Here is a 12,435-nt window from a genome sequence, read left to right on the forward strand (position 1 = left end):
GACACCAGGACTGAATCCCATCTACCTGCATAAATCCAAACCTAAATTGTCCCCAGGGTGCTGTGCTGTGCAATTTCACATGCTGAGGAACAGTTTTGGAGCAGGACTCAGGCTCTGCAGGTCACCGTTTATCTCATCCAGGATCCAGCTGTGCCCCTTGGTCCTTCCAAAGCAGAACCCTTCTCCTCTTGCCACGTCTGGACAAGTGTAAGCCTTGATCTGCACTTGAACAGACGATAAATGATGCTGTGAGCCTGGCTGAGGGCATGCGTACAGCTGGACTGGGGACTAGGGCTGGTTCCCGAGATAGCTGGCCAGAAGGGTGAATTAAAACTTACGCACTTGTCAGCACATCCCATGGGGCATTCAGGCCTGCACAAAACCGGGGCTGGTTGCCAAATCAAAGCTGTGGAGTACAGTTTCTGCTTGAGGACTACATTAACATGGTATATTTTTGTATTGAGTATCAGCTATCTCATAGCTGCCAGAGATCAGCTACCTGTCTTTCAGCCCAGGAATGACCAGCCACAGTCTAAAGGCTCTCAACAGGGGTAGAGAAGTAAAACGCGCTTTAACGTTCCTGTTTGAAACACAGCCTAAGAGCTGTTTTGCAGGTCCTTATTGATGCAAGGTCCCTTGGGGGATTCTGTCATTCTCAAAAATACAAATCTGTACACTTTCATCTAGGTAGCTTTAAAAAAAACGGTTTCCCAGTAATGTCCCCAAAGTTGTCTGTGCCTTTCTGCCTGCAGGAGAAGCAGCAATGCTGGAGCTCAGCTGAGAGTGGACCTGCAAGCCTGCTCTCAGCTTTGCTGGGGCATCACCTCCCTTGCCATGCATTTTTCTGACATCCTGCTTGAGATGCAATGGTCCACAGCAGGAACGGCACTGAAAGCTCCCACCATGGTGTTCCTCCTTTTGTTCAGGAACACTTAAAGTCCCTCCTCCATCTTTTTGTGCATCACTACTGGCATCGGCAGGATGGCACTGGTGGGAGAGCAGGATAGCGGGATAGCGGAGGGACATCCACTGTACAACTCAGAAAGCAGAATTTCAGCCCCAGGGCTGAGGCCTGGAGCTGCTGCTTTGCCCTCTCCTCCCCAGGTAGCAAGAGATGAGCATAAGCCTTGGGGGCACAGAGAGCCCAGGGCAAGCCTTCCGGTAGATGGCACGCACGGGCCTAGCAAAGCGTCACTGCAGCGATGGAGAGAAATCTGACACTGCCAGACACTCCCTTGGAATAGCCAGGGGCTGAGCAGGAACCAGGAAATACAAGCTCTCCCTGTCCAGAAAACACTTCTGCTTCATGGAGGAAGAAGCGACATGGGCAATCGCTGCAGCTGCGGGCGACCATGGTGAGTACGGCATCCCCCAGGTGCGGGAATGGTAGATAAAGCTCTGGGCAGCCTCAGCGCAAGTTTGGGCGGACTTTGCGAGCTTTGCTTCCTTGGGCTGGGTTTGCCAGGGCTCCCACCTGTCCCTCAGCCCTGCCCCTTGCCAGCTCACACGGAAACTGAGCGCTGGTGAGTCGGGACGTTGGGTCACTGCTGTGCAAGTGCCAGGGTGGTGGTGGGAGGCTGGGGCAGCCCCTCTCTGCTGAAGACATGGTAGGGGGCGGCACTAGGGCTTTGCTGCTTCTATCTCTCAGCCCAGACGGGCTGTGGCACCTCCTGGGACTGGCAGCTTGGATGCCACAGCCATGCCAGCAGCTGAGAATAGCTCAGTTCTCAGAAAGATCTACCCCAAATCCCTGTCCTTGCCCCGGTGGTCTCCAGCCAGGCAGACCCCGTAAGGTGTCCCCTTGGCACGCTGCGGGCAGGGGTCCCGGGGCAGTGCTGGCATTAAGGGCTCATTCTCCTCTCAGCTCCTCCAGCCCCTCTCCCTGCCCATGGCTGTCTGGGCTTTATTTGCTCTTGGGCAATGCTGGCCACGGTTTTCAGATGATGTTGCTCTTTCTCCCTGAGAGGGAGGATGGCAGTTTAATCCCCTCTGGCTCACGATGTGCCCTGGGCCTCCTGCTTTTAGAAAAAGGGCAGAGTGGAGCACCATTCGGTGCCAAGTGGAAATATTTTCAGCTCTGAGAGCGCGACAAGCAGGAGAGCCATGAATATCGGATATAGCTCCGAGGACGTTCTCTCCAACACTGCATTTGTTAAAAGTATTATAAATTCACCAATGCTTTTTCAATAATTACAAGAGGCGCAGCATCACCTAGTGGCTGGAGCACAGGAGGTTCTGGAGACCGAGGTCCTTCCAGTCCTGAGCTGGAGGGCAGAGGAATTTGGGATTTAGGAACAGGAGCTGCAGGTGAGAGGTGGAGGGCTGATTATTGGCATGTCCCCCACCAAAAGCCCCATTTTCTACTTCTACAGACTTGTTCCCCTGAGCAGGGCTGCAGCTGGCAGACACTGATGCTGTGTTGTAGGAAGAGCAATGCCACAGCACAGACTGGCACAGACTGGCACTCTGGAGTGCAAAAAGCACCATTACAGTGTATGCCGTGGTGGCACTTTCAGGTCCAGACAGTTTCAGGCCAGGCACAAACTCTTCTGCCTCCAAAAGGAAGCATAAACCAGAATTTGGTGGTCACCCATCTATGCAGGTGCAGGCAGGGGAGCAGCATGGTGGCTCCTTGGGGGCGATGTCCAATTCTGCTCCCACGAGGATACTGGACCAGGACTCCTGTGTCCCACATTATCTTTTTCTCATAGGCTGCATGGAAAGTAAGAAGCTGGGATGGTATTTCTGCTGGTGCTGTCACTACAACCTTCTGGTAGATTCCTGCAGCAGAGGGTGAAGTTCTGGCCAAACACTCAGCCCCTATAGAACTCCAGTGCAAACATCTGCCTTATAGACTGTGCAGTGAGGAGAAAGCAGAGCCCTCTCCCCAAGAGCATCATTCCCTGTCCTGCACGTGAAAACACAGACACAAAGAAGGGCCTCAGGCTCCAGGCTGTCCCTGTGCTACAGGGGCTATTCAAACGGGCTCTGAGCAAGGAGACGGGAAGGTAAATGGGAATGTGCTGTTGGTAACGTGGGCTTGAGAGACACCTACAAAGGAGCCCAATCAAGAGCAGACTGGTGCACTGAAGCCCCACTGCAGAAATGTGCATGATTCGTAGCTTTACCTTGGTGAAAGAGGGAAAATAAATGGTACTTAATTTGAGCTTGGGTGTTTCCAGGCACCTCTACTGGTTTTATTTCTGGATATTTGCTCAGCACCACAGCAGTGTTAGCAAAGAGCTGGGCTTCCTAATAAAGCTGAGACATACAAAAGGGCTCAGGGGAGGTGGCCACCCACCTTCTTCTGGATGGAAGTTCCTTATCATGATCACTGTTGAAGCATGGGCCCTAAGGGAGACAGAGCAAAGAGCAAGAGACTGGGGAGGTTCCTGAAGTTTTTAAAGAGCTGTTACAGCAAATTTATTCACAGAAGAAAGTTACTGATGAAGGCAAGAGTGCCCTCAGGTCTGGGAACCTGTGCAAGTGTGGCCCTGTGGAGAGCATGCCCAGGTATTCCCACCACACAGGAGCTCCGGTGTGCGTGGGCTGCAAAGATGCCAAATTTCAGGACCCACTGTGAGGCAAACTTGTGTGGGGCAGAAATCAGATGCGCTTTGCCATGGGGAAAGGGGAAGAAGCAACAGAGAAGCAGGGATATGTGTGCTGTCATGCAGAATATGATGTGTTTGTAGCAGGCTGTTAGTTACGACATGTTTGACCTGGTTTTGAGAAGAGGGGAGAGGTTTGCTCTGCTCTTGTTTCCCTTGCCACATCCGTTCTAATTACCGCAGATCTGAGGCTGGGAGATGCCGTCTCCTGCCTGGCTGTGATTAGCCTGCAGACAGCTACAAATAGCTTCAGCCTACACACTGGCTGCTAATGCACTCTCTGCAAAGGAAGGCAACCAAAACAAGCAAGAGCAGCTTGGAAAGCTGATACAGCAACCTACCTTCCGGAAAAGAGGATGCTGATTTTCCTTCAAATGGTGCTATTTTAATTACGTTGTACAATGTGCATGAGTACTGTAAAGAGGCAAAGTGTTCTAGCACGCAAGTCTTGGCGAGGAGGGCCCTGGAGACCCTGCATGCTCATAGAGACAGCGGAGCTGCAAGAGCCAAGTGAGAGACACTGCAAGACAAAGCAAGGCTGCCTTGAGCCAGGCCCCTAAATCCAGGGGGCAGCCCCCCAGATTTTGCCTACCAAGGACTGGGGGGTCATTGGTGCTTCTCTGGGGCAGCACACAGCAGAGACACGAGAAGTGTTTGGTTGCTTTGCCACTCTGCCTTCCCCAAAGCTGCCTTTGGCTTCCCAGGTCTAGTTAATCATTACTGATCATTTCGAAGGTCTCCAAGTTCTTTGCCCGCATTTGTTCTTTTGTTGTTTTGCCATTAGAGTGCCAAAGGCATTAGTGCACACACTGCCCAGCTCACCCATGCCTGAAACTGCAAAGGCAGAGGTCTGCATCAGCGCCGCATCGTTCCCACCTGTGGCACGACTGTCTGCTAAAAGCACATGCTGTGGGACACATAATGCTTCTTGGGAACCACCTGGTCAATCTGTAGCCCCATTAAAAGTGCTAGCTGCCCACTTTTGGCTGCAGACCTGTGTGTGCCCCTCAGCTGCACGCTGCGTTGGTTGGTGGCCAGTACCGGACGGACATACAGACACTGGAGGAGCCGCCCAAGGGCTGGCACCTGCTCTCCTCCGAGTGTGACACAACGAAAACATTTCCTTCGTGCATCTGGCCGAGAATGTGACACGTCTCTGGTCTGCCAGACAGCCTGCACTCCCCTGCCAGCACCAGCCTACAAGAGCTTAGCTCCTGGCTCTGTTGTTACAGCTGGAATGAATTGGCATCTGTTCGCACCATGACTGGAACATTGCTGTGTTTGGCTTGTCTCTGGTCACACAGGTACAGCTGAGATGAGGATTTGGCTTGGCTGATATTAAGTGCATAGGTTGTTTGGTTTGGTTGTGTTTTAAGTGGAAAACTGAGGTCAGGAAAACTGTCTGAAACGCTCAATTAGCACAAGCCTGTGCAAAGCTGCCTCTTGTGCAAGGGGGTGAAGGCACAGGGTATGGGGCCATCAGAACACCTAGCCCTAAGAGAAGGGTTTCATGCCAATTGAGATCATGCTCTGTACGCTGCATCTTTGATCATACAGCTGCAGAAATGTAGTTGGAAAACTACAGTGAAATCTACTCTCAGTCACTGATGCATATGCCTGTTGGACAGCCTGGCAGGGCTGAAGGGCAAGGAGACTTGGGGTTCCTGTGGGGTATGGTAGGTATGTCACAGAAGAAGGAATTGCATCCCTACATCTCCCCTTTGGACCTTTTCCCTGCAAGAGTCACTCAGGTTCTGGCTTGACTCCATAGTTCTTCTCTAGACACTTCTTGGGCCTCTCTCATCGCCCACAGATGTGGTACCCTGGGGTGGTTCATTTGGGTTTGGACATCATGAGAGCAGAGGCTGGGGCTTCTCATGGCTGACACGTCTCTCTGATTTCAGGAAGTGTCCTTCGCCTTTTAAAAGAAAGAAAGAAAAACAAGGTAAGGATTTGAGAAAATGCTTTAGAGGACAAGAAGAGATGGAGTGACTGAGCCTCTGGTTAAATGACATTAGTCAGTGCTGACTGAACTGCATCTCTTCGTACCTAACCTTCCTCGAGAAGTTTGGTAGAAGCAAGAGGCATGTTTTCTTTAAAACTTAAAGTAAGGGGTGTGATGTGCCATGGGACTTGGCAAGAGGGAGGGAAGGGACTTCCGCAGTATTTTTTAAGTACCACAGTCTCATATCAAAACACATGTGAGCACTCTCAGGGGGCGCGTTGCAGAAGCTGCACCAAACTCCTGTAAGAGCTGCAAACATCCATCTGACATCAGTCCCCCAGAATAAAGCGCATTCACTGAGCAGCCCGGTTGTGTCCTGCGGCCTTTGGGCCGTGCTGGGCAAAATGTTTGCCAGGCAGCAAAGGAAATAACAAAGTTAAAACTGGATCTGACTTCTCCAAGGGCCTGACAAGGAAGCTCTCTGTGCTGCGTTTGTCCTCCTAGGTTCTGCCAAGAACATTGCGGTCCACAGCATGTTGTCATCCTGGGAAACCTTATTTTTTTCCAAAGAAACAAACCCAGGCTTTCTTCTTGGACGCAGCCCTCAGAGGCAGCGTTAGGGTCCAGGGTGTCATGAGGAGGAAAGTTGACTTGTGTCCAGTAGGGAGAGCCCATGGGCCAGATGCTGCGTTCAAAGGTGGAACAATGAACAGTTGTGTTAACCTGATCTGCTGGTGTTGCTTTTCCAGGAACTAATGTGAGACATGAGACTCAACAGCATCAGCCTGGCAGGAAGGTAAATAGAGTTGTTTTCCTAACTGTATATCGAGAAGACAGAGCTGACCACCACTTCCTAGGCTAGATGGGTTGGGAGGACATGGGGCAGCTTATTCAGAGCCATGAATCGTCTTGTCCCGTACAGGCTGTAATGGCTGTGGGAACAATGTCAGAGGGCTGGATGGTGCTGGGGGCAGCGTGTGGGGTGTCTCTGCCTGCTCTGGGGAAGGCAGGGGTGGCAGCAGGGAGATGCCCTACCAGAGATCTTTCTCCCCAAAGGTTCCAACGTACGAAGATGTCCCGGAGTTTCCTGTCTACGCCACCGTGAGTAAACCCAAGAGTGTGAAGCAGGATGACAGCATTCATTACGCAGACATCCAGGTGTTCACCAAGGTCCGGGAGCGCTCTGCAGCAGAGGTGAAGAACTTACAAATGCAAAATGCCACAGAATATGCCACCCTCAACTTCCCCCGGCCCAGGCTGAAATATGACAGTAAGAATGGGACCCTGGTATAAAAGGCTTGATGGTCCCCTCCTCCTTTAGCAGCAAAAGGACTTCACCGACTTAGAGATGCTGTAGATGCAAGCTAACCTCATGGACACATTAAGCCTCCCTGAGGAAGTGCGGAGAGGCTGTGTTTTCCACCTGCACTTCTCTTTGGAGGACACAGGTGTATTTATTCTCACATGATGAGTAGTTTCCTGTCTGATTCTGCTGACAAAAAGCACCTCTTCCCCTTGGAAGAGTTGCCTCCGAAGCTGGCAACCCATCTCAGCACCGTGAGAAGACAGAGCTGCTCCTTGGCTGATGAAGATTGAAACCACAGCCCCACTGAGAAAGTTCCTGCTGTGGCACAGGACCAGCTGAGTGCTGCTGTACGGATGGACTTGGGAACATGGCATCCAGGATTCAATACTGGGACGAGGGAGATGTGCCATGTGCAGAATGACGTGTGTGATACTGTGAAGAAATGGCATGAAACCTTCAACAGTATCCACTGCAAGGTCTTCCTCCAGCACCTGCCGCTGTAACTGCAGTCATGCACTATGTGCATCCCCTTTTCTCAAAGGGCACTGTTCCATAACACTGAAACCAAAGCCAGAAATGCAGAATTAACTAAAGGCTACGGAACAATTTCTTTCACTGACGGGCGGTACAGATACGCATTCTCACCCCAACATGCACAGAAGTGAGCAGTGACCTCTTGGCTCTGCCTGGAGATCAAACAAGGAAAATTTACAATTTAACTGCGAAACAGCCATTTAAAAGCCACTGCCTATATTTAGGGCAATTATCCAGTCTTTAGAGTACAGCAGCTGTCTGCATACTTGAGATACTGGGAATTAATCCTGGTCGACTTTAGAGAGGCCTTTGACTGCATTTTTTCTTATTTTGTACTGTCAGCCTTAGTTATAAAACCCAGCAATAGAAAGCACACACTGTGTGGTGTTTTCTGCTAACCCTCCCAGAGACACCTTTGAGAATTTGTTCATGGATTTAAAATAGTGTTAGTAATGCAGTGTCGCAATTGTCCAAAGGCTTCTGCCGCTGGGCTGAGTTTGGCAGTTGCAGCATTGGCAGCTGGGCAGGGCTCCCAAGCAGCGTCTTCAGGCACTAAATCAATGCTTGGCACATTCTCTCCCTACATAATGATCTGCACAGCTGAATGCAGATTGTGGGACAACCTGCTTATTGCCAGTGTTTAAAAATGGACAGCCTGGTACATTTTCTAAAGATACACGTTTGCATATTATGGCTCAGCTAAATGTAAAAAGCATGAGGGAGTTCCTGCTCATTACAAAAATAAAGCTGGTATGGGCAGTGTTTGCTGAAATTGAAGTGTTTTGAGGACCAATCCTACTATTTGTATACCTTTTTGCCTGTGCTATCCCGTAGACCTCAGCACAGCTATTGTGAGGCCAGAGTAACATTCACAGAAGGCCATTTTTTTAATAATGGATACAGTATATTTTTCAACCTGAAAAGGTTTTTTTTGCCCATGCTATCCAGCTGCCCTCGGTGGGATTATTGTGAGGTCTGCAGTAGAAGGCCCGTCATTTGTAGTGGGTATAACATTATGTTATTTGAAGGGCTGGACCTTCTGAGTGCCAAGGATTCCTCTTTCTGCTCCTCCAAGTTCCTTTCTGTACTCCATGCCCAGCATGAAAACCTGTCCTTGGGACTGAGGGGGATTGAATGGGCAGAGGATTTATTGACCGGAGTGAGCCAGGGAGGCATGGGGGACTCCAGCATTCAGTCCAGCTGTCAGAGGGGCAGCCAGAGCCATGGTCCATGCTGGAGAGCAGTTATGTCCCTCCTTGCACTGAATCACCGCTACAAGAACTAGACAGGGACACTTCAGTTCTGGTCAAGCCCTCCGTGTTACAGGAAGACACTGGATCTTTTAGAAACGTTATTAAATACGGATGATAGTTCAGGAGGTTTTCTAGAAGGAGTGCAGACTCCAACAGGTTTAAGTGGAAAAGCCTGTTATTGCAGAGGCATGCAAAGTGCTACTGAAGTTTTTCCTCGGAAGTTTATCCATCAGGAGAGCTGGGGCCATGGGCAGAAAGCTGCACAAACACGAGGGTCAAGCTCCTGGGCGCAGAGCTGTGTAAATTTGCACATCCATCGAGTTAAACCAGTTTTGCTGTGGACATAAGTAGAACTGTGTTCAGCTCAGAGGAACTTGCTTTCACGTGGTCACATCACTTGGTTCTGTTCATCTGTGGATGAGCCCTTTTGTATTCTGAATGCATGGGAGCTACAACAGAAAACATCTCCTAATGAGTGCCTCGGAGTGGTAGTTTATCTCCTATTCCCTTAGGAGCTCCAGCTTCCATACGTAGCTAGTACTTGGTCTTGTTTCTGGAAGTACAGTGTCTCTTAGAGATAATCAAATATTCTGCATAGCAACAGGAATAAAACAGTAATTTTGCCTGTTCACCAGGCCTTTAATACATAAAATGTGAAAGCCACATATTCTGCAACAGGATTTTTCTGAAGAACTTGGTTTTGCACTGAATATTAAAAGCTTCTAACAGTGTATCTCGTGTGTTTCCCGAGGTTGTTACGTTTAGGTGTCAAATGGGTGTTAATGTATCAAATGTTTCTTGAACATTAAAGATGTAATTTTTTAGGTTTAACTAACAAATTCACACTTTTTGGGGAGGCCGTTGCCTGCTTGCTGGACAGAGGCTCTGGGGGCACACAGGACACCCCCCGAAGGGCGGGTTCCGTGCCGCTGCTCCGGACAAACGCGCTGGCGCTCAGCGCGGGTGCGGACCCCCGGGTACGGACCCCCAGCTGCGGACCCCCGGGTGCGGACCCCCGGGTGCGGACCCCCGGGTGCGACCCCCAGCGCCCCCCGCCCGCTCCCGGGCTCCGAACCCCCGATGCGCTCCAGCTGGGCGGGGCCTGAGCGGGGCCGCCCCGCCTCCGTCTCCATGGCGACCGGCGACGCGCCGCGGCGGGGCCGGGCCGGGCGCAGGTAGGGCCGGAGGGCGCGGGAACCTTGGCGGGGCGGGCTCGGCACCTCACCCCACGGGTACCCCGGTTTTCCCTGTGCCACCCCCTCCGCAGGGGCTCCGCAGCCCCCGGGACCGCCCCGCGATCCCCCGCCCTGCTCCTGGGGGCCGCGGAGCTCTGCTGGTACCCCAGTCCCCCACCCCGGGGCTACGGTTCCCCAAACCCTGGTCTCCCCGAGCCCAGCCCTGCTCCTGGGGAGCCCCATACTCTAATCCCCCTCCGACCAACCACGCTTCCAGAGACACCCCACAGCCCCTCCGAGGCCCCGGATCCTTCCCCACACCTCGTGGCCTCCCTGCTCACTCGCTCTCAGCCTTGTTTTGCAGAATGGGTCCCCAAATACCTCCACCCTGTGCAGATCGAGCAACTTGCCTTGGCTGTGCCTCTGTTATTCTGTTACTCTGTTATTCTGTCACTCTGTTACTCCGTTACTCTGTTACTCTGTCCTATCCTGAACTTTAGACCCTAGCGATGCACCAGGATGCCACAACCAACAGTGACCATCTGCCTAAAGGTTACGCTCCTGCCACCTTTAAATGATTCTTAGTGACTCAGTCTTTCCCAAGGAATCGCACCATTATCTTCTCTGTTAACTCTTCCAAACTCCCTTTTCCCCTTTCAGACTTCTAAAGGAAGACTAAGCAAAGAAAATATAGATTACCAGAAAATTCCTAAATATAAACGTCAGCACGTGGAATTGTTTCCTAAAATTATTCATGAATCTTTGCTGTCTGAGCTAAATGCACTGAATCAAGTAATACCCTGAATATTTGACACTGGTGACCAGTGCATCTTTGGCTGGCATATATGACTCCTATTGAATTTGTATTCCCCCTCCACAAATGGGAAGAGATAATTTGATCCTATGTGCCGCGTAAACCAAGGTCACGAGGAACCTTTTCTACAAATGTTTCAGAGGCATTCTGCCCATGGTACACACTTCACGTGTGGAAGAAAATACAAAAATGTGTACATTTCCCTGAGACTGTAGCACTTAAATATATTTTCTGCAGGCAATTGTAGAAGGTGGCAACTTTCCTCCTTTAAAACTCTTTCCTTTCTATTTAGTGCATTTGCTTCTCCCCTCAGGCTTCGAGGGGGAAGAAGTGCTGGTGCATTCCCCTTGGCACCGAGCTGAGCTGTGGCATCCAGCATGGGAAGCGTGGCAGACATGGTGCCCCAACACACATCACACCCTGCTACATCCTCCGTGAGTTTCCAGGAGCCCTTTTTGTGTCTGACCTCAGTTTTGGATGCGTGACGGGGAGGTTGGGAGGGGATGCTCAGTGACACGATGGCATTAGTTGCATTAGGCAGCTCTTTTTGCTGTTACTGCAGTCGTGGCATCACAAGCCTCACAATCTTTGTTTCTGCTTCAGCTGAACTGTGGCCATTGATCTTTATCTCTTTCTAAAGAGCTGATATGAGAAACAATCTGAGAATATTGATAAAGTGCCTTAAAATCCTGGGATGGAAGTCTTGAAGGAAGGTTTATGTGTTGATGCTGGTGGTGCTGCTGTGGCACAGCCACATCAGAACAGGAAATGGAGCAGGAACTGGGCTTTGTCCCCCACCTTGCCTGGAATTCAACAGGGCCAAGTGCAAGGGGCAGGGCTGTGCTGAAACTGGCCAGGAGGGGGCAATGCCACCAACCAAACCGCCATCCTACACGTTTGTTTTGAAGGTCACACACACCAGGAAGAGTTGATGTTGACATCATTTTGATATCAACATCACACCAACCTTTTTGTTATCATTGCCCAGTGCCCTTCATTTTGGAATAATCTTCAGGGAGAATTATGAAGCATTAGCTTGTAAGAGGCTGTTTTGTTTGCTTCTTGCAAAAATAACCTTCAAAGGCATCTGTTACCGTGTTATAAAACTGAAAGGAAAACACAATTCCTGCTACAAGAACCTTGAATTTTAAGAGTGAAACACAAAGATGGGAAAACTAGCATTTAATTTTTAGAAGCTATTTTCAGCACACACATACACCCCAGATGCATTTGTTTTACCACAATAAACAGAAGAATGGCTCAGCATTAACTTTATTTTAATATTTTTCCTGTGCATTTCCTGTAAGGAGAGATGAAGTTTGAAAGATTGTGTGGAGATGCTTGATACTTGTTTGTGGAATGAATGCAGTTATTACTGACTTAGACAATTTGCTGGGGATTGTATTTAATTCTAGTTTGAAAGTTTTCCGTCTTTTTTCTCCTTTTGACGCCACTGCTGGGGCAGATAGAGCAGGGTGAGCGTGGTGCAAATGTCACTAGCTGTGTCACCTGGTTTGCTGCTTCCCGTCCCTATGAGGTTGCTGACAACGTTGCTGTTTCATTAGGGCTGCAGGACAGTTTTTGAGAGTTAAAGCCGGCAGCTCCTACAGTCTTTCCTTTTGCTTTTCTAGCTTAGCAAGGCATCCGCTATTTGCTGGTTTTCAACTTTCCCCCTGCCCCCACACGCACAGGGCTTGCTGTGTTTGGCGGGTTTGAAAACCTCCTTTGGGCAGCAGGTTTTGTGTGAGCGCGACTGCTGGAAATGGGTTTCAGATGTTTCCGCAGCTCAGTGCTGGG

The 12,435-nt window shown here is 50.3% G+C and overlaps 1 protein-coding gene across 1 annotated transcript; it reads left to right on the plus strand.

Annotated features, from left to right (window-relative positions):
* Positions 1 to 1,233: 1,233 nt before the first annotated feature.
* Positions 1,234 to 9,422, plus strand: LOC309448612 (uncharacterized protein C11orf52 homolog). Its single transcript, XM_082070322.1, has 4 exons — positions 1,234 to 1,355; positions 5,516 to 5,556; positions 6,306 to 6,352; positions 6,613 to 9,422. Exons 1-4 carry the CDS (start codon positions 1,324 to 1,326, stop codon positions 6,847 to 6,849), a joined length of 357 nt encoding a protein of 118 aa, XP_081926448.1. The 5' UTR covers positions 1,234 to 1,323; the 3' UTR covers positions 6,850 to 9,422.
* Positions 9,423 to 12,435: the final 3,013 nt, after the last annotated feature.

The sequence above is a fragment of the Streptopelia decaocto genome, assembly GCF_964273445.1.
Source record: "Streptopelia decaocto genome assembly, chromosome: 21".
Lineage (NCBI taxonomy): Eukaryota > Metazoa > Chordata > Aves > Columbiformes > Columbidae > Streptopelia > Streptopelia decaocto.

Coding starts and splice junctions, on each gene's coding strand:
- LOC309448612 (XM_082070322.1), top strand. CDS start 1,324: ATGGGCAATCGCTGCAGCTGCGGGCGACCATG. Junction 1,356..5,515: donor TGCAGCTGCGGGCGACCATG/GTGAGTACGGCA, acceptor CTCTGATTTCAG/GAAGTGTCCTTCGCCTTTTA. Junction 5,557..6,305: donor AAGAAAGAAAGAAAAACAAG/GTAAGGATTTGA, acceptor TTGCTTTTCCAG/GAACTAATGTGAGACATGAG.